This window comes from Enoplosus armatus, chromosome 9, assembly GCF_043641665.1.
Source record: "Enoplosus armatus isolate fEnoArm2 chromosome 9, fEnoArm2.hap1, whole genome shotgun sequence".
Lineage (NCBI taxonomy): Eukaryota > Metazoa > Chordata > Actinopteri > Centrarchiformes > Enoplosidae > Enoplosus > Enoplosus armatus.
In genome coordinates, this window is record NC_092188.1 from 12,178,039 (window position 1) to 12,197,967 (window position 19,929).

At 44.5% G+C, this 19,929-nt stretch overlaps 1 protein-coding gene and 2 non-coding genes across 3 annotated transcripts; 2 read left to right on the forward strand and 1 right to left on the reverse strand.

Moving 5' to 3' along the window:
• Nucleotides 1-91: 91 nt before the first annotated feature.
• invs (inversin) lies at nucleotides 92-19,762 on the reverse strand. The gene is made up of 18 exons (XM_070912240.1): nucleotides 19,722-19,762; nucleotides 13,314-13,413; nucleotides 12,280-12,446; nucleotides 10,719-10,892; nucleotides 9,935-10,102; nucleotides 9,626-9,806; nucleotides 8,927-9,036; nucleotides 8,295-8,466; nucleotides 7,225-7,380; nucleotides 6,893-7,014; nucleotides 6,288-6,395; nucleotides 6,071-6,177; nucleotides 5,778-5,987; nucleotides 4,555-4,766; nucleotides 3,731-4,316; nucleotides 2,974-3,125; nucleotides 836-922; nucleotides 92-753 (listed from the first exon to the last, which is right to left on the reverse strand). Exons 1-18 carry the CDS (start codon nucleotides 19,722-19,724, stop codon nucleotides 638-640), a joined length of 2,931 nt encoding a protein of 976 aa, XP_070768341.1. The 5' UTR covers nucleotides 19,725-19,762; the 3' UTR covers nucleotides 92-637.
• Nucleotides 1,139-1,211, forward strand: trnat-ugu (transfer RNA threonine (anticodon UGU)). The gene has a single exon. It is a non-coding gene; the product is annotated as a tRNA-Thr (tRNA).
• trnat-ugu (transfer RNA threonine (anticodon UGU)) lies at nucleotides 2,386-2,458 on the forward strand. The gene has a single exon. It is a non-coding gene; the product is annotated as a tRNA-Thr (tRNA).
• Nucleotides 19,763-19,929: the final 167 nt, after the last annotated feature.

A 19,929-nucleotide genomic window follows, 5' to 3' on the forward strand; every position in this document is an offset into this window, starting at 1 on the left:
TGTACTGCCTTTTGTGTCAATTTTCTATTTTATTTTTTATAATACAACAACCAAAACCAACAAACATTGAGGTATATATCTAAAAGTACACAATATGGATTATTTTGGTGCAAATGATAATAACTGCATAGTTAAGAAATACATCTTTCTCTTGAGAGGAAAAGCACTTAGAGGCCTAACTGTTAACTGTGTGTGTGTGTGTGTGTGTGTGTGTGTGTGTGTGTGTGTGTGTGTGTGTGTGTGTGTGTGTGTGTGTGTGTGTGTGTGTGTGTGTGTGTGTGTGTGTCTGCAGGTGTCTGCAGGTGGGCTATCGGTATGACCGGCTGTTGATAGACTGCCTCATTCTCCACAACAGGAGGAAAGGTTATCTCAGTGTGTGTGCGAGAGTGATGGAGAACGAGGGAGATGGCGTGTGTATGTGTTCCTTCCACAATGGATGAAAGGTTATCTTTTACACACACCGTTTCTGTAGACTTAACCCCACCCTGCGAGGTCATGGCTCTGATGTCATATGGCTTAATTTTAGAAAGCTTGGCACATTGAGCGAACAATATGTATAGTAATTCTATAGAGGTGAGGCCGCCAGCCAGCTGAGAAAACATCAAAGAACATGAAGTGTGTGCGTGTGTGAGCGGCTTCAATGTTTCCCTCGGCCTCTGGTCCCCTGTCCAGCACTATGTGGTCTCAGGTGGTAAGAGTACTGCTTGGCCTGATTCACAGCGTCGGTCAGGTGCACACAGTCTATACCGCTCACTGTAAAACAACCACATACAATTACCTTTTAGAGACTTATACTTTATCAAAACAGCGTGTTTGTGTATGTGCATGTACTTACACTGGCTCTGGGTGCGTAAAGGCATGTCCAGGAGCAGCTGAGACTGAGAGCCCCGAAGTGAACGCCCTCGTCTGGCCATAGAGTTACCTAAAGGACAGTAAAATGTTAATATCTTGATTTAGATATCTTTAGATCTCTTCATTTAGATTTGCAGTCACGTCATGTGAACACTTTCCATCAGCTGGTGCTGCATAACAAAGCTCAGGACACTCCTGTAACTGGTTGATCTAGTGAAGGTCCACACCCATGGTTGTCTTGGGTGTACCTTTATATTGCTGATCTAATGTTACTGTACTTGGCAAAGGCTCTATAGCTCAGTGGTTAGAGCACTGGTCTTGTAAACCAGGGGTCGTGAGTTCAATCCTCACTGGAGCCTTTAAATGTGTTTTCTTTATCCTCAGTGGCCACAAACAAACACCTACATTAAAAAAACAAACTTCCAGTGTATTAAGAGAGCTACTTATCACAGGTTAGACACTCAGAGGTATTCCACAAGAGGTAGTGCAACAGATTTAAGACTGTTTTGCATAGAGTTTGATGCGTAACATTTATTTTATTCTCCTGCAGTACATGCATTTGAGATGAAATAATTAACAGGCAATTTAAAAAAAATGGTTTATGATGATTAACGGAGCAGTGTGATCCAGTCCAGAGATGTGTGTCAAATGTCTGAATTTTTTTTTTCTCAGAAAAAAAGGAGTGGAAGAATGAGTCTCATGAATGTGCGAGTGTGTGGCACCATGTCAGGGTTTATGCGTGCGTGCGTGCGTGCGTGCGTGCGTGCGTGCGTGTGTGTGTAGATTGCTCTACGCAGTCGTCTGACATTCCCCCTGACAGCTCTGAACTTTTCACAGTGCCAGGACTGTCAGAGAGCGAGGAGGAGAGAAAGAGGGAGGTGCGGTGAGAATGGGGAGGGGAAAACCACGTGAGAAGGTTGGTTTGGGTTTGGAGCGTGGAGTTTGGAGACGACGTGTGTGCTTGTATGTTTTGGTGCAGCAAGGTCTCTGCCCGTTGTCCCATCATCACCTGGTGATGTGTGATGAAGGTCAGGCCTGTCTGTGGGCCGAAACCCTACCGGAGGTTCCACACAGCCAACTGGGCTGATACTGTCCTGGTATGTGGATTGAAGCATCACCCCGACATTTACACGCATTCCTGTTCCCAAAGTTAGTCACTTACAACGTGTTCTACAATGGCATGACAACCATCCTGATTTCCATCCTCTCCTTCAGTCTGTTTCCAATGTGGGGGTTTTCATGCAATTCAAGAGCGGTGGCTTTAATTAAGACCGAAAGGCTCCCGAACATCGCTGACATACAGTATGCCAAGTCAACGCCCTCGTCTGGCCATAGAGTTGCCTAAAGGACAGTAAAATGTCTGGATGATATCTTCATTTAGATTTGCAGTTGCGTCACGTGAATAGTTTCAATCAGCTGGTGCCGCATAACAAAGCTCAGGACACTCCTATAACTAGTTGATCTAAGCAGAGTCCACACCCATGGTTGTTCTGGGTGTATCTTTATGTATCTAATGTTGTCATATTAAGTAAAGGCTCTATAGCTCAGTGGTAAGAGCACTGGTCTTGTAAACCAGGGGTCGTGAGTTCAATCCTCACTGGAGCCTACATATTGTTTTTTGTTATCATCAGTGGCCACAAACAAACGTCAAAATTATCAAAAAAAACTTCCAGGGGCGCCCTGGTAGCTCATCTGGTGGAGCATGAGTCTCCACCGCAGCGCCTTGCTGCATGTCATCCCCTCTCTCTCCTACCTTTCCTGTCCATCTTCAGCTGCCACTATATAATAAAAGGCAAAACGCCAAAATATATATCTTTAAAAAAACCTCCAGTGTATTAAGGGAACTACTCATCACCGATTAGACACTCACAGGTATTCCACAAGATTGAATACTGTTTTGCTTGGAGTTTGATGTGTTCTGCTGCAGTACAATGGAAGAATCTTCCTACAGGTTTGATGTCGTACATCTTAAAAAACGGTTTCCTGGTAATTTTGAAGTGTGTTTTATGTTATGAACAGAGCCTGGACATTCGAGCGTCGTGTTTATATTGTTGGGTTGGTTTGTTGTTGTCATATACATATTAATACCCCCCCCCCCCCAAAAAAAAACAATAATCTCACCATAGATACTTTGTAGCACTGAGGTCTTACTCGCTGATGGTTTAGTGGGTTGCACTCGGATTTCCATCTTCCTCCTGACATGAGTGTGGTTTGAATCACTTGAGTCCACCTCTTCACAGGCCTTTACCTCTCTCCGTCTGTGTGTGTGGAACCTGCCGACACACATCCATGCAAGCACATACACGAGCGCGCTGTTCAATAAAAAACAATCTCAGACAGCGTTCAAAGGTCTAAAAGCTGGCAAGTCCTCACACTAATACTCACTAAGCATAAACAAAGTAAACAGAGTTTATTCAAGGCAGTTAATAGGCAGCACATACAGAATATAATTGTGAAGCTGAATGGAAACAGAGGGCCTCCTGCGGCGGACTGGCAGCCTCTAAGAGAAACACAGAGTGTGTAAGAGGGAGAGAAAAGCAAAGAGAGGCTGCTGGTAGCTATTAGAGCAGCACGGCTGAACTTTTAGCCTGTTGTTAAACCAGTATGAAAGCTCTAGATTATAGCCCGTCTGTCCCCTGCCTCCCTGTCTCACCCATCTCCCACGCTCTCCCCCCCACTGCTCAAGTGTTGATGGCATCCAGACCGAACATTGGGAGGGGAGTTACAGGAGAGATGAGAATGGGTTGGCATGTACTGTATGTGGGGGAGGGCACATGTGGGCACCACATGGCTCTGCCAATCTCCCACAGCCAGATAAGCTCCAGCTACTGAACACCTCTCCAGGTACAAACACAAGCGCACACACATGTAAACTCACCTTCGCCAAGCTCGCTGGATGATGCTTGCAGCCTCGTTCCTCGTCCTTCGCTGTTCTTTGCTGTGTTCCCTGTGTGTGCGTGTCGAGATAGGTGCATGTGTGGCAGACTGAGTCTTTCTCGAGGGGCTTTTGTGGTCTAAAGATGAACTGCCTCTTAATGAGGGAGTGTGAGTTTGGTCTTTGGTGGCGGCCTTTTCTGAAGTCTCCTTGTGGTTTCTGTGCTTTTGTGCAGAGGTGTGGGCGTCAGTCTTGCCGGGGGCAGTCTGCACAGTCATGTGAGCGTCTCTCTTTTTTAGAGGGATGCATTCTCTGGTAATAGTGTCAGTTTGGTGCGTCACGGAGAAGCTTGTGGAAGGAGTGCATGTGTTTGAGGAAGGTCGTTCCCTGACTTTGGGCATGGATGGGGGTCTGGGTTTGAGGCTGGGTGGCTGGCTACAGCTGGCAGGAGAGAGAAGCTCCTTCAGCCTGGTGGTCTGGGGAGCACCGGGCACAGTGTCCTCGGTCACATGACAGTGGCGGCTCGAAGAATCAGGAACCTCATGTGGTTCAGCTGTTTTAATTCTTCTGGAGGATCTGCTCTTGTGGGCTGGTAAGAGAAATAAATAGAAAAGAAAACATGAGATATAAAAGAGGTTTCTGTATTATGTGTGTTTACTTGTAGGAATGTTATTTCATATAATCCATATCACACCTCATGCAAATTAGTATGACACTCTCAAATTAGTGATGAAAAATGAATTAAACACCATATTGTAAGCGTCAACCCACTATACATCAATCCAAACGTTCCATCATCAACTTTAAGAATTTCTGCACATTTGTACCTTTATGTCTCTCTTCTTTGCTCTTAGTGCGTTCAGCTTTGGATGATTTCTTTGTTTCCACCACTGAGTCATTCATGGATAAGTCCTCTATAATGTTCGCTAAGGAGAGCTTTTCCTGCTCTGTTCTCACCAGAGGGACCCTCCATTTCTCTGCAGGGGCCACAGAGACTTGCTGCACAGCTTCTCTCCTCCGCTGTTCTTCCTCTCGTTTCCTGAACACAAAGAAAAGCAGTCAGATTTGATCACCTGGCATACAGTTGTGTCTGAAATGCACCACATGAACAGGCAAGGTCCAGGAAGAAAAAAATTATGTTTAGAGTTTGTTTTCGAATGTATGGACATGTTTATTAAAAACTGATTTGACTGCGGGTGCTATGGTGACACTGACAGGTATATTTAGGTGGATGCACATCATTATATGTTATGTCCACTCATAATCCTTTAGATTTTAAGACGTTAAAACATATTATGTTTAAATAGACAGATTATGTTCACATCAAAGATTAATATTTGTAATTTAATATTACATATATTTTAGTACTATTTCACCATCAAGTGTACAAATGAAAATTAACCAGTTCACAAAGACAAAATTGCAACTTTCGGGTTCACAACGTTTTGAAGTTGTGGAGCAATACAATTTTTTTGTGCATTTGAACGCAACTTGGCTATCAGGAAAACAATCTGATAAGAAGGAAAGATGTGGTAGAATAGAGAACTTTCAAAGAAAAACATCTCATAAAAAACGTATATCTCAATAAAACTGCCTGCTTGAAACACCAAGAAAAGTAGAAAGCCAATGCGCCCCCCTTAAAACAAATTTGCCTCTGAGAAGCATCGTGTACAACGGAAGAAAGGTGAGACTGGTGAGCAAATGACAAAAGGAGTGCAAGCCAGAGGCGAGAGACAGGGGGAAGACGTATGTGTGTGCAGGGATGACAGAGAGAAAGACAGATATAGAGAGAGTGTGACTGTTCCTCTATGGGTGAGATGAGGAAGACAGAGACAAATAATGAAGACAGAAATGGGTGAGTGATGGACACGGTGCATGTAAATGTATTCTACTAAAAGGTATTGTGTGACGAAAAGAGGGATGTTAATGAGAGTCAACATACAACAAATAATAAGCGTCATGAAGTAATAGAAACAACAACTGAGGCTTCAGTACATGTGTGCCTCTGTATATCTGTGTGAGTATGTATATGTGTGGGCTCGTCTCTCACTTGGCTGCATCCTTGCGCAGCTGCTCATGCCTCATGAGGAGCTGCTTTCTCTCCCTGAAGGCCTTGCGGACGGTGTAGCCCTTGTAGACTGCCTGGATGGAGGCAGCGGCGATGTCCTGGATGGCTGCGATGGACAGAGCACCGTGCTCCAGCATGAACTGAGTCACCTCGCTGTGACCCCCCAGCAGAGCGTAGTCCAGAGGGGTGTACCTGCACAACATGAACACCAGTGTCATTCATACATCTGTTTTTCCACACTTCTACTTCTCCGTCTCCTCTGGCTCTGTCCTCACCTCTCCTCGGTGTGCTCCATGTGATTAGGAAAGGCATTGTAACCCAGTAGCAGTTTCACAGCGTCCAGGTAGCCATTGTTACACGACCAGTGGAGAGCGGTCCGCCCCTGTGCACCCATAAAAAGAGCACCCATTCAAACTATAGTTGTGTCCAAAATCTCAGATAACATAGATATAACGTGTAGGTGCATTCGTGGACGTATGAGTAGATGTCTACCTCTTTGTCCTGTATGTTTGGATCAGCATTGTTCTCCATGAGAACAGCCATGCAGGTGATGTAGCCGCCATAAGCAGCACACTGCAGAGGAGTCCGTCCTGCCTGGTCCTGCTCAGAAGTAGTCAAATATTTCACAGTCAGGTGCAGAACAATTAAAAGAGTAGCTCAGGATTCATGAGGTCGATCCTGAGAGGAAGATTTAATTTCCACATTCATCCTTATTTGATTTATTTATTCATACTGAACATGCTGCTTCAGCTGTGCATCTAATTTCTGTTGCAATTAATGGGGGACAAATCTACAATCCTCGTTTAGTGGATATAAAGCCCTCCCCGGTGTAGCTAAAGCTAACAGTATACAGATGGAAAAGTGCAACATATGGATGCTGAGAACATATAATTTCGGACTAAATTGATTTGAAATGGCCGCTCAGGTTTGCTACAACAGACTGCTGTTATTATCATGTTAGCTTTGGCTAAAGATTTTCTTGTGCACTAAACGAGGATTGTGGTGGAAAGCTAGAGCTGCGCAGTCCAGGGAAACATAGAGATGGAAAATTAAACATCCCTATTTACTATTTATGTTTTGAGTATGTGCATTTATACCTGTACATTGGGACTAATCCCATTCTCCATCAGTATCTGGCAGACCTCAGCATTCCCTCCCAGTGCTGCCCAGTGCAGAGCAGTGTGACCATCCACGTCTACCAGGTCCACACGTGCAGAACCTTTATCCATTACATTTACATTTCAGTTGAGGCATTTAACTGAGACACTTAAAGACTTATAGAGTGCAACACTTGAATAATCTTCATTTCCTACATCATGGACTTCAATATAGCCATGACTCTGGAACAGTCAGGTAAAGATGAATACAGTGATGCTGAAAATGTGTGAGTGTGTAGTTATACTTCCACATATGTACCAACTGCACCCACCTTTAATGAGTGTGAGTATGACATCTCTGTGCCCCATCTCGCATGCGCGAAACAGCGGCGCATGTTTCATCACATCCAGAGAGTCGACCATCGCCCCCCTCTCCAACAGCAGCTTCACTGTGCTCACATGGCCTGACAGGGAGGCAGCATGGAGTGCTGTGTGAACACCCACACATACACAGAGACACACACACACACACACACACACACACACACACACACACACACACACACACACACACACACACACACACAGATAGATAGATAGATAGATAGATAGATAGATAGATAGATAGATCGATAGATAGATAGAGATAAGAAAACAAGGTCCTGAATCTGACTGGACAATAAACACCCTCAGAACTGCTCCTCCCTGATCTGCCACTTCTTTGTTCATTCATCCCCTTGACTGTGGCTCCTCTCTGGGCTGTGGCTAAAGCCTGGTCAAGGGAGGGTTAAACAGACAGAGAAATTTAATGAGGAGCAATACACTTAAGCCTCCTCGTGGCTACCCCTCCTCTCCCTCTCCCCAGTCCCCAGACAGTACAGACTAGAGTCAAGTGCATGGAAGTGATCTGGGCACCAGTCAGCTCCACTGCCCTTCACACCGTCTCATTAGCATGACTCAACCTTGCATGTTATGCATGCATAAACAATGACCGCCTGGCTGAGCAGAGGGGCTATCGCCATGGAGATTATACGTCCAAACAGAGCCGGGGGTCCGAGCGTGTCAGTAAGTCATGTGTGTCAGAGGACAGTGCTGGCAGTGGTGGGAGTCTATTCAGCCGGCTCACACTAATTTTGCTGACAGTATCACTTCCCTCTCTCCCTCAGCCTCACAGCACCTTGGGGGGAATCCCCTGTGACATCATCATCCCTAGCCTAAAACAAGCAGCAGGCCACACACAAACAGAACAAGGATAAAAGTGTGTGTGTTTGTGTTTGTGTACAGTATCATTGACCACTTATGTCGCCATGCCCTGGAAAAACAAAAGGCGGGAAGAGTGGACGTGTGGGTCAAAGCAGTTTAGATGAGCCTCAGTTCGTCCTCTTGTGTCTCAGGTGCTCACCAGTGCCTCCGTACTTGTCAGCCATGTTGATGTCAATGTGAGGGATGAGGGCCAGCATGGTGCGGATGACATCATCACTGCCCTTCCCAGCGGCCCACATGAAGGCCGTCCTCCCCTCCAGATCGGGTTCATCCTTCACAGATGGATGGGACAGAAACACACCCACTGTCTCCTACAAACACACACACACACACACACACACACACACACACACACACACACACACACACACAGAAAGACAAGAAGGGAGTTATTCTTGTAAATAGTGGTTCTTGTAAAGAGAGTAAATATGCGTAATTCCAGTTGACTAGGCAATGCCATACTTCCAACAAACCAATAAAATACAATACGTAGATTACTATTAAGAAAATCACTCCAGGCCAAACTGCAAAGAACTGTATACAAAGTAGTATTTCCAAATTTTCCATAAGCTGTAATTTGACCTTATTTCTAAAATCATTATACATTTAGGATCCCACATACTGAACAATCAAGCATATACAACTTTGCGAGCCTACACTCTTAGAAGGATGCTGAACATACAGGATGAGACAGCTGTTTTTCATTATCAGCAATATTGTATTTTGGATAAAAGGTGCATGATGCTGACTCAGCAGGTTTACATGACTCACAGCGTTGTTGCTCTGAGCACCATAGTGCAGAGGTGTTGCTCCTTGGCTGTCTGAGGGAATAGTCCCTGATGTGTTTCTCTCCAACAGCAGGTGGACGATTCTGGCATGGCCTGAAAAAAAACATGTTTACATTAGAGGGGTGTGAGGGTGTCAGATAAAGAGGAGCTGGGACAATTGCTCAACTATGCTGTCCTACAAAGGCACCTTATATTTTTTCAGTTTACTTTACAAAACTGTTAACAGGAAAGCAAAAAACTTCACATCAAGTAAACATCTGTCACTATTTACACAATTACTAACCACTGTGTTTGTCTTTGTATGGTGCTATAAAAACAGGTTATAAGAACCATAAAGCACAGTGGTGCTTTAAGCTAAATACTTCTAAACGTCAGCATGCTAACATGCTCCCAGTGATAATGCTAACATGCTGATGTGAAGCATGGTGGACTGACCGACAGACACACAAACACCTAGAGCTGTTAGCTTGGCTAAAAATAAATAAAAAATGATCTTATCATGGGGGGGTAATAACTCCATTTTGGTTTTGATTCAGCTAACCAGTGTAAAAGTTTTTTTAATGGGAATTTTGTTTTAGGGGAAAGTGGTCATAATTTCCACACAGCCTGAAATCCTTCATTCACAGTGTGTAGCTGTTATTCAGGCTGCAGCAGGTCACATACAGTGTGTGTGTTCACCCACCGAGCAGAGCAGCCCAGTGCAGCGGCGTTCTGAAGAGGTTATCATAAGCTGTCACATTGCAGCCCTCGTAAGATGTCAGCACCTCAACCACTGCCTCGTTACCGTCGGCAACGGCAAAGTGCAGGGGCGTCCGCCCCTCATAGTCTTGCCAGTTCAACAGGGACTCAGTGGGAGCTGCCTCCTTCTCACACACACACACACACAGACAAAGAAATGCAGACTGACAGGTGAGGATGGAGGATGATGATGACAAATTTACTTGAGAGCGTGTGTGTGTGTGTGTGTGTGAAGGACACCATAGGTGCGTACCAGTATACAGCGGACAGTTTGTGTAGCGCTGGGCTCCTGACTGTGCGCTGCCCAGTGAAGAGGGATCTTGCCCTCGCTGTCTGGGATGCCGATGTTGGAATCGTGCTTGATGAGAAGGCGAACGTGTTCTGGTCGGTTATAAAACGCTGACCAGTGGAGAGCAGTTTGCTGTACAGAGAGAAAGTGAGAGGGAGAGAGATGAAAAGAAAGAGACAAAGATGTTGAATGGAGTTCAAAACAGAGGGGGCTGTTGTAACATTAGGTTTGTGGTTTTCATTTACGTTCAAAAAATTACTCCACTTTGACATGGGCGGGAAATATGAGGGCAACATGCTACACAAAGCTCATATTGAAGATCCAGCAGTGAGCTGAGATTGTAACCCAGATACTGCCTCCATGACGGCTACTGAGCTATTCTGAAAACACTGTCATCTGACATGATGATGCATATTGGATTATTACAAAACTAACTACTGATGTCAAATACACATCAGCTCCAACAGACAGAGGAGACTGTGTGTTTGTGGTTTTATCAGCAGAACACAGGACAAAGCCACAGATTGTTAAATCGTTCACTGCTGTGTGAGTGTGCCTCTCGCTGTTTATATGTGTATGACCTGAAATTCCTGCTGCTTCTAACCAACTACTTCAGTCAGTCAGTCAGTCAGTCAGTCAGTTTGCTGGTTATTGGTCAGACGCTCTGACTGTGAACTGCAAACTATGGACTGTTGGGAAGACAAACAATCTTCCAACAACTTATCTGTGTGTATCTGTGCTGTAGTACCTTGTTCTTGTCTTGTGTGTCAACCTCTCCAGGTCCAATGTGTTTTAGCAGCAGGGCGAGGGCTTTTTGGGAGGGGTGTCGGGTGGCCAGGTGCAGCGGGGTCATCTCCTCTAAATCTTTCTGCAGCCAGTTGGCACGCCTGGACAGCAGCAGCTTCAGGAAACGCACATTCCCCTGCAACACACAAGTAAGCTAAAAATTTGCTCAGAAATCACCAACTCTCCTCAGTATTGGTCATGAACCAGCAGCAATGACACACACACTCTCCTCACACACACAGACTCCCCAATCTTTTAGCTGTGTCTGGTTCAATCCACGGGTCATCCATCTTCGTTCGCTCCTCCTGCCTCTCTGTGAAGTGATGAGCTGTTAAACAGTAAACAGCGGCTCAGTGGCCAGACAGAGCAGCCGCTCTCTGCCTGTCGTCCCCTCCACATCATCATCATCAAGTTTTGGTCTCAGCGTTTTACCACCAGGCCTCTGGGTGATGTATCGTGCAACAGCTGTCACCGGAGTGTGTGTGGTGTGTGTGTGTGTCCACGCGGGCATGACTGTGTACATGTGTGAGTGTGTGTTTGTATATTTGCCATCCTGTGACCACAAAGCCACAGTCTGACAGATCTATCTTGTGTGTGAGCATGCATCTAGACTGTGAGTGTGTGTGTGTGTGTGTGTGTGTGTGTGTGTGTGTGTGTGTTCCCGTCCTCCCTATTCTCAGTCCAATTAGATCGGTAATCCCTGGTCTCTCTCCCTGTCTCAGCCATGTATTGATCAGATGTCAAAGAGACAGGGCTTCCTATCACTAGCATCCCCCAACACACACACACACACACACACACACACACACACACACACACACACACACACACACACACACACACACACACACACACACACACACACACACACACATACTCCCCGTCTATGAGACAGACCCCAATAACTTATTCCCTTCCCTCTTTCTTCAGTGACATGATGATCCTGTATCAGTACACTCCCATAAAAGGAGGCACTAACAAATAACTGAGTGGTAAAAAGATATCATTAGAACCACATCCCACTGTTCCCCTGCCACATCCCTCTGGAGCGAACACACCACCCTGTCTAGAGGTGTTCTCATTATTATTGTCAGTCTAGACTTAAGTGAAAAGAAGAATTAAACTTCTTTCATAGGTTTCAGTGGCCAAAATACTGTGAAACAGGACTTTCTCCATGCAGAAAAAATCTTTATTTAAAAGAGTGTGTGGAAGTGAAACTCAGAGCTACAATGTTTGTGTGGCAGGATTATAAATCAGTTGATATTCCCCCCCCTCAAACCTTAAGGCCATAACTACAGCCACTAGGGGGCACTGGCTTCCCACTGGAGCTTATGGACTGTGACATTTCTCTCTTTGCCATTAAACCTCTGTGAAATCACATCCATTCCACCTTTATAAATCCATCCACTTATCAGTTCTTGTGAATTAACTTTGCCAAACACAAAAAGGGCTGACACATATGTGTGACAGTCAGTATTTGTGTGTTCTCTGGTACACATCTGTGTATTTGTGGATGTCCATACCTTCTGAGCGGCAAGGTGCAGAGCGGTGCGCTGGCTGTGGTCGGTCTTGTTGACCGAGGCTCCGGCCTTCAACAGGATCTCTGCACAATCCAGGCGGTCAGCCAGCACACAGTACATCAAAGGGGTCCGGCCAAACTGGTCCTCACGGTCCCGCAGCGAGGGATCTGCTAGACACATACACACAAAGCACAGTCTGAAGGTTGAAGCCAGGCGGTAAGTGTTAATACAGAAGATTTAGGTCAATATGCGTTGAATTTTCAGTTCAACATACAGTATAAACAGAAAGTACAATTATGTGGCTTGTGAGGGAATATGTAATAAACTGTTTAAAAGGCAACTCCTTGTACTTAAAACGCAGTCTTTTACTGCTGCAGTTTAATAGAAGTTCCACTTCCACTTTTCTAAATAAGCAGCTGGAAGTCATAAGGAAATACTGTAACACTGATAACCTGGAGGACCATGCGAAGAGTACAAGAATTTGCAATGATTATTCAGTGCTCTCCACACATTTCTATTGTATATTCAAGACTAAATATCAACGTGTCGAGATAATGTCAGCACTTTTGCATAAGTCTTAGCAGAGGGATCGTGGTTCCAGCTTCCATGCTGATGAGCACCAGCTCTGCTGTAGTTTCTCTGTGCAAAAACTCCCAAAACTCCAACCAGCTGCTGCAGCTGACTCTGCACTCTGACTTTCCTACAGATGGGGTAAATGCAAAGAAACCTTCCTTATAGAAATCAACACATTACAACAGATTACTGTGAAGTAAACCCTTTGTGTCTGGGGTGTCTTGATGGCCTAGGGGCTAAGACGCACATGGTATGACCGCAATGTCCCAGTTTCAATTTCAAAGAACCTTTGTTGCATGTCCTTCTCTCTCTCCCAATGTTCCCTGTCTATTTTAAAACCGTCACTATCCAATAAAGGGAAAAATGCCCCAAAACACTGTGTTTATGCTCTACCTATGTGATGCAGGAATGTAATGAATAAACCTGTAATATGTTTAGAAGCTGATTGCTTGTGTGCTACTTACCTGTAATGAGTTTGAGGAGGGCGCTCCTATCTCCATTGACAGCTGCAGCATGAACCTGCGAGCCCAGAGAGGCAGGTCCTGGGCTAGACGTCGCTGAGGCCTGCGACACAAGCAGATAGTAGGTCACAATGCCACCTGCAGCAACACACACTCACTCGCTTACTTATCAGGTGTTTAATACGGTGACATTAAGCCGAGTCTAGACAGTTTCCTTACCATTTATTTAGCTTCAAGCACACCCCACAACTGGACATAGCTACACTTAAGTAGTTCATGCATAATACTATATTATACGCTATAAAAGGCAATGTTTAAATGGCTACTACTAATGAAATAGATTACTGGGAATCTCAAAATCACTTCCAGTCCCCACAAAAAAAAATTAAAGGAAATATTATTTAACTGTCACATCCACAACATAATTTAAATTTTGCCAAACAATTTAGTTTACATGTACATCTCACGCTCAAGCCTTTCTGCAGCCTCAGTTAATAGATCAGAGCCATAGAGGAGCAAACATAAAATCATTATCCTTAAACGTCGATCATATTTCAGGCAGATAACAAACACCTGAAGCTCCGTTAGCAGTCAACGACACAATAAAACAGATACTTCCCGATGTTTGCTTACAGTAGGGAGTGTGTGTGTGCGTGTGCGTGTGTGTGTATGCACGCTTCTATGTGTGTGTGTCTATGTGTGTGTGTCTGCTCCTGCTGAGGGGGCTAAATCTCTTCCTGGCCCCACTTAACCAGAGCCCAGTGAAAGCTGGGTAATCTGCAGACAGGAAGCAGCTGGGGAGGGGGAGACCCCGTGTGAGTGTGTAAGAGGGGGGTCTCTGTTCATGTCTTATTCATGTCTCATTAATACTGCAGCATGCCTTGCTGTGTGTGTGTGTGTGTGTGTGTGTGTGTGTGTGTGTATGCGTGCATACGTGCATGTGTGTGTGGGGGTTTAGAGATGTGGGACAAGCCCTGCGGGGCACAACACAGAAATCAATTATTGCCCCTAAACACATAAACGCTGGAGGCACAAACTCATGCCACAACCTGAGATTTCTCCAAGACATTTTCATTAACAGCCACATGAATAGATCTGATTCAGTACTTATGAAACTCACCATATAAAGAGGTTTTATGCAATACAACTGATAGGCTGATCACTTCGGTCACAGTCTTAAGAACTTTTAAACTCTTGGTAAGAAAGCTGAATGATCTGAAGGGAGGAGGGAATACTCCGGTGTCCTCCATCCTTCATTCTCACCCCCCTCTCGCTCCCCGCCGTCACCTCATAAAGAGTGCTCCTGTAGACACTGCGTGCAGCATGGCAATTACCCATCATGCTCGCTGCTTTCTCACGCTCTGCCAGGTAGTGGCGGAGACTTAATGCAGGTTAGTTAATACATTTACTGCAAAGGAGGATGGGAGGTAGAGATGATAGGTGTGGAACCTAAAGATGTGTGTGTGAGCGTCGATGTGTTTGTGTGTGTGTGTGTGTGTGTGTGTTTGGCACATGTGTCATGTCATGGGAAGTGATTTTCCGTGAGAGAGGGTTTTTACAGGGGCTTTACCAAAATCAACCACAAACATCTCTAAACATCTCTAATTTACAGTGATTACTGAGTCAGTAATGCACATGCATGCATGCATGCACGCACACACGCGCACACACACACGCACACACACACACACACACACACACAGTTTGCAAATTCTAATATCTAACACATGCAGAAATAACAGAGATGTCATCACCACACTTTCAGAAAGAGTAATGTCATGATTCTGACAAAGACGACTAAATGGGATAAATGATCTGATATTCACTATCCTTCTTCTAAACTTTGACAAGAGCTCATTCCAAACCTTTTCTTTACTTTTGTTGACTTATTTTGATCTTTTTGTGCATTTTTGGAATCAATATGAAAGCCCCCAGCTGCCACAATAAAAATATGAATTGATTTATTAATAATCTTGGATACAGAAAAAAAAAAATAATTTGGCCAAACACTGACATGAGGGACACAAGTCAATATTTGAATCTATGTGAGGGACATTCATATCGCCAAGAGCAGGCAATTAGAGTTTCATGAGGGCCTGAGTGTTTTGGAAACACCTACAGTGCATCCAAATTTGGCTAAAAAGGCTTTTGCAATGCAGTGTCTGAAATCAAACAAAGGAGGGTGTAAAAACAACACCAGGTCCTGTAGAGAGGTTTGGAGTGGTCTCATTTAGCCATTCATATGTGTTCCTCAGGGAGTGCTCCACTTGTTAATATGAAGACAATAACTCAGAGTAAACTATTGATCAGGGTGGTGAGGTCCAGACCAAGTGATTGTGCATCTGTATAAGTATTGATTCATGCTGATGCTGACATTATTTAGTCTTTATTCATATTCGGCCTCATATAACCGCATTGAGTTTAACAAAGAATGCACACACACCCACGAAACCTTTCAGCAACACTACAGGAGTGCTGCGCACGTACACGCAGCTGGCTCCTTATACACACACACACACACGCACACACCAGACGCGTACTGTAACTAACACTTAATTTGGTGCTATTGAGAAAGACAGGCAAAGAAACCAGAGCGTAAAAGTGTGCGTGTGTGTGCATGTTTGTGGGCAGTGTGTTTGTCTATATGTTTCTCTAGCTGTCTGTCACTGTGACGGTGTCTGCTTTTGATAGAGAACATAGCTAGGGCATGCTGGGTAAGCAGTGGGAAACAGAGTCTGAGCCTGTGGCCTTTATTTCAATTCTAGACAAGTGTGCGCACACACACACACTTTTTATATAGGTGTATCTTTACACAATTCATAGTTATTAACAGAGTGCGCTTAGGCTCTTAGCCCACATGGGACTATTATGGGTGCCTATACCACCAACATGTTTCTGTGTGTGTGTGTGTGTGTATCTATGTCTCAGATAGGAGATAGAAGCTGCAGGGATGGGTCCCTGGGTTTTGACTGACAGGTAAAGAGGTGGGAGGAAGGATAATATCAGCCCACAGGGATGCCCAATCTGTAAAGTCCTATTTCTGGGGGACTTCCTGGTTCCCCAAGGACCAATGAGCGGGCTCCCTCAGCTGGGGGCTGAGCCCTGGGGCACAGCGGGGCCAATCAGCAGGGGTGCAGAAGGCTGAGTGACACATAGATCTGCTAATTTACATCATTACCACAATACATCCTGACAAATGAGCCCCCGGGGTGTGAGCCAATCACCTGGGAGAGTAATGCAATTAGGCGGGACCACAGCTGTCAATCTCACAGCCACAGGGGTCAGGTAGTGACGCCTGTGGCTAAAACACCCCTGCCTGCTGCCTGTCGTTCACACACACACACACACACACACACACACACACACACACACACACACACACACACACACACACACACACACACACACACACACACACACACACACACACACCATCTATACATGCACATGTATATAGACATATAGAGAGGGGACACACGCAAATCACTGGTGCAGATATGAAGTGTAGCATGTCTAAGTGTGTGTGTGTGTGTGTGCGTGCGTGTGTGTGTGTGTGTGTGTGTGTGTGTGTGTATAGAGCAGGGGACACAGTGGAGGCTGGTTCTCTATCTCTCTCCTGAGGGTGGAGGGTAGGAGGTGGTGTGTGCGACTGCTCCAGAGACACAGAGATTGACTTGTGTCCTCCAAGGATTTACACCTGAGCGTAACTGTGTGCATATGCACATACATCTGGGTGTGTGTTTGTGTGTGTTTACATTGGCCCATGTGTTTTTGCCCACTGGGGGCACAGTGTTGTTTATAGTCTGAGCTGTGTGTGAGGACTATGACAACAAAAGGCAGAAGAGGGTGGGACCACAGGGGAGCTAAAAGTGGTGCAGAATAGCCCTGCATTTGACTGGCATGTAAGCAAGCGCTACTGGTAATGTGGCTTATCTTAGTCTCATTAGGTGTAGTGATATCATTCCGGAGCACTCCACTGAGTCGATAGGGTTCAGCCCAGCATGTCGTTAATGTTTGTGATGTGTGTGTGTGTGTAGGCTGGTCGATGCTGCTGTGACTGGCAGACTATCAGGCGGTGCTTGAGATTAATCAGAGGCAGTTATAACACCCAGGCTAGTGCGAGTAACACCCCCGAAAAACAAGCGCACAACTTCTGCAACAGTGAGCTGATACAGTCCCTGTCACCTTGTGTGTGTGGCTCAGGCACCGCTGATGTGGCGCCGCTCTGAGAGTTAGGAGAGCTGCGTGTTTTGTGTCATCCCATTATATCACTAATGAGCCACCCTCCGGAGGTGGGGGGGGGGGGGGCAGCAAGGCAGACAGGAAAAAGACAGATGAAGAAAAAGAGTGAGAAGAGGAGGAGAGAGAACAAGAAGGGGGGAGGGAGACAGAGACCAGCTTGGGGACTTTTTCTTCTTCTCCCCTCCGTATCCTTTTCCCAACACCTCTGAGTCTAATTGGACTAAAACTGTGATCTAATTAAATGTCCAATTAAAGTGCAGAGAGCAATGTGCCCACCGGCGAATCAGAGTACAGGGACATAATCAGCTGGAAAAACAAACAAAAAAATCAATGGGAGCAATGGGAAATGGAAGAAGATGGAGAAAACAGAAAAGGGAGGAGAGGATAAAATAGGGAGAGGATGGACAGATGAAATCAGAGTGCAGGGAGAGCGGTATGGGTGTGTGCTGCATGACACATCTTTTCATGTAAATATTCATGTATGGTTAGGGACCAAAATAGCTACTCATACAGAGCTTTATTTTCCTGGCGGCTGAGCACAAGACAAAACACAGACAGCTGATAACAAAGTCAAAGTTTCATGGTTCTTGTGAAATGTAACAACAGGCCGGATTATTTGACAGGAGCACTGAAAGACAACATTATTACGCTGTGCATCAAATTGTCAATCTACAAAGAAAAATGTGATCATTTTTAATATTGCCAATATTTGCCATTTTAGGCTTCTCAAATGTAAAGATTAGCCTGTTTTTCTTTGTTTCCTATCACTGTAAATTAAACACCTTTTGAGCTTGTTGACTATTAGACAATGCAGTCAATTTGAAGACCTTCCATGTAGCTCTGATAAGTTGTAAAAGGCATCTGTCATTATTTTGATTAAGCAATCACTTGATCAAAAAATAGATAAGCTACATTATTCATTAATAAAAATATTGATTTGTTGCAGCCCAACTTTATTTATACATCAGGATTAAACTTGTGATAGCTTGTGGCTTCACATACTTCTCACTTTGGATCAAAAATAGAGGGTTTCTGAACAGATTGTACACATCCCAATCAGACTACAGACATGAATATGTCACAAAAAATATTGTCAAAACTCCTAGACCCATATCTACTAATTTACTTATACTGAATATCTTAGTATGATAGTGGGCTTTACAGGTTCTTTTTTATTAACTATAATATGAGGACTTCATTCATTTGATGTTACACGTTGCACAGGAAAAAGGTGTTGCCTCTCAAGAAACTTCAATAATGTTCAATCACCTCTGTTTCTATCTCGTGTAACCAGTTTGAACTTTAAGTCTGGACTGTTATGCTTTTAGAGACACATAGGAAAGGTCACATCTATAAATCCCATCCATCATAAAACTCTGCAACTTTTAGTTATAATTTTAAATTGGCTGCTTTTTACTTTTGTAATGAAGTGGATCTTTACACTATAAGTAAAATAGTGGTAAACTCTATACTGTAGGGCTCAGTGATATATTTACATTTGTCATCATCTCCATCCATCCATTTTCTTACGTTTATCCAAAGCCGGGTCACGGTGTCATCGTCTATCATTATTATAATTGGAAGCTTTTTTTAAATTTTATTTTTACGTGATGTACGACGTTGTTGTCTAGTGAAAAGTTTGAATTACTACATAGTATAATGCAAAAACACAGTATAGACAACTCAACAAGTGATTCTTCACACCTCAGCAGATATAGCGATATATATCAAGACTGGAACTGATATTGTGATATTTATTTTGTACTTATTTCCTAGCACTAACAACTTAAGAAGGGCATTCTGCTCCTCTTTCTCTCCACCACTGACATTCAGACAGGGAGAGAGAGAAATCTTCCTCTGACTCCATCTGTGAGTTGCTCACACACTGTGAACCCCCTATGGACAGCTTTAGCCCATAAAATATTAATGCTGGGATTCAATTCAACATTCCACCTTAATCTCCTTAACAATTAGGCTGTTCTAGCACACACAATTAGGTTTGTTACTCAATAGTCTCAATGGTCTTGACTCTAGAGAGAGCATTACAAACCGGCAGTAGAGGGGATACACCAACAGATACACTCAATAATTACAGAAAATAAAACTCTTCTGGGATTTATGAACTTAAATTAAATCTGGGTAGCTGCTCTCTGTGTGTTGGATTCTTACCATAGCTGTGTTGAGGGGACACTTCAGCAGATGTTTCTCAGTTCAGTGCATCCTTGGTGGGGTGTGGATGCACGTCCAGGTCCCCTACCTGCCCTGATCCTGGCTCCTGCAGGGGCAAAGAAAGAGGATCACTCACACACTGAGACCAGCCCACCTGTTCACACAAATAGGTGCCAGCATTACACTGCTAATGCACTGATTACAGGCA

Coding starts and splice junctions, on each gene's coding strand:
- invs (XM_070912240.1), bottom strand. Junction 8,467..8,926: donor GTGCTCAGAGCAACAACGCT/GTGAGTCATGTA, acceptor GTGTGTTTGTAG/GAGACAGTGGGTGTGTTTCT. Junction 923..2,973: donor AGTGCTACAAAGTATCTATG/GTGAGATTATTG, acceptor ACTGTCCTTTAG/GTAACTCTATGGCCAGACGA.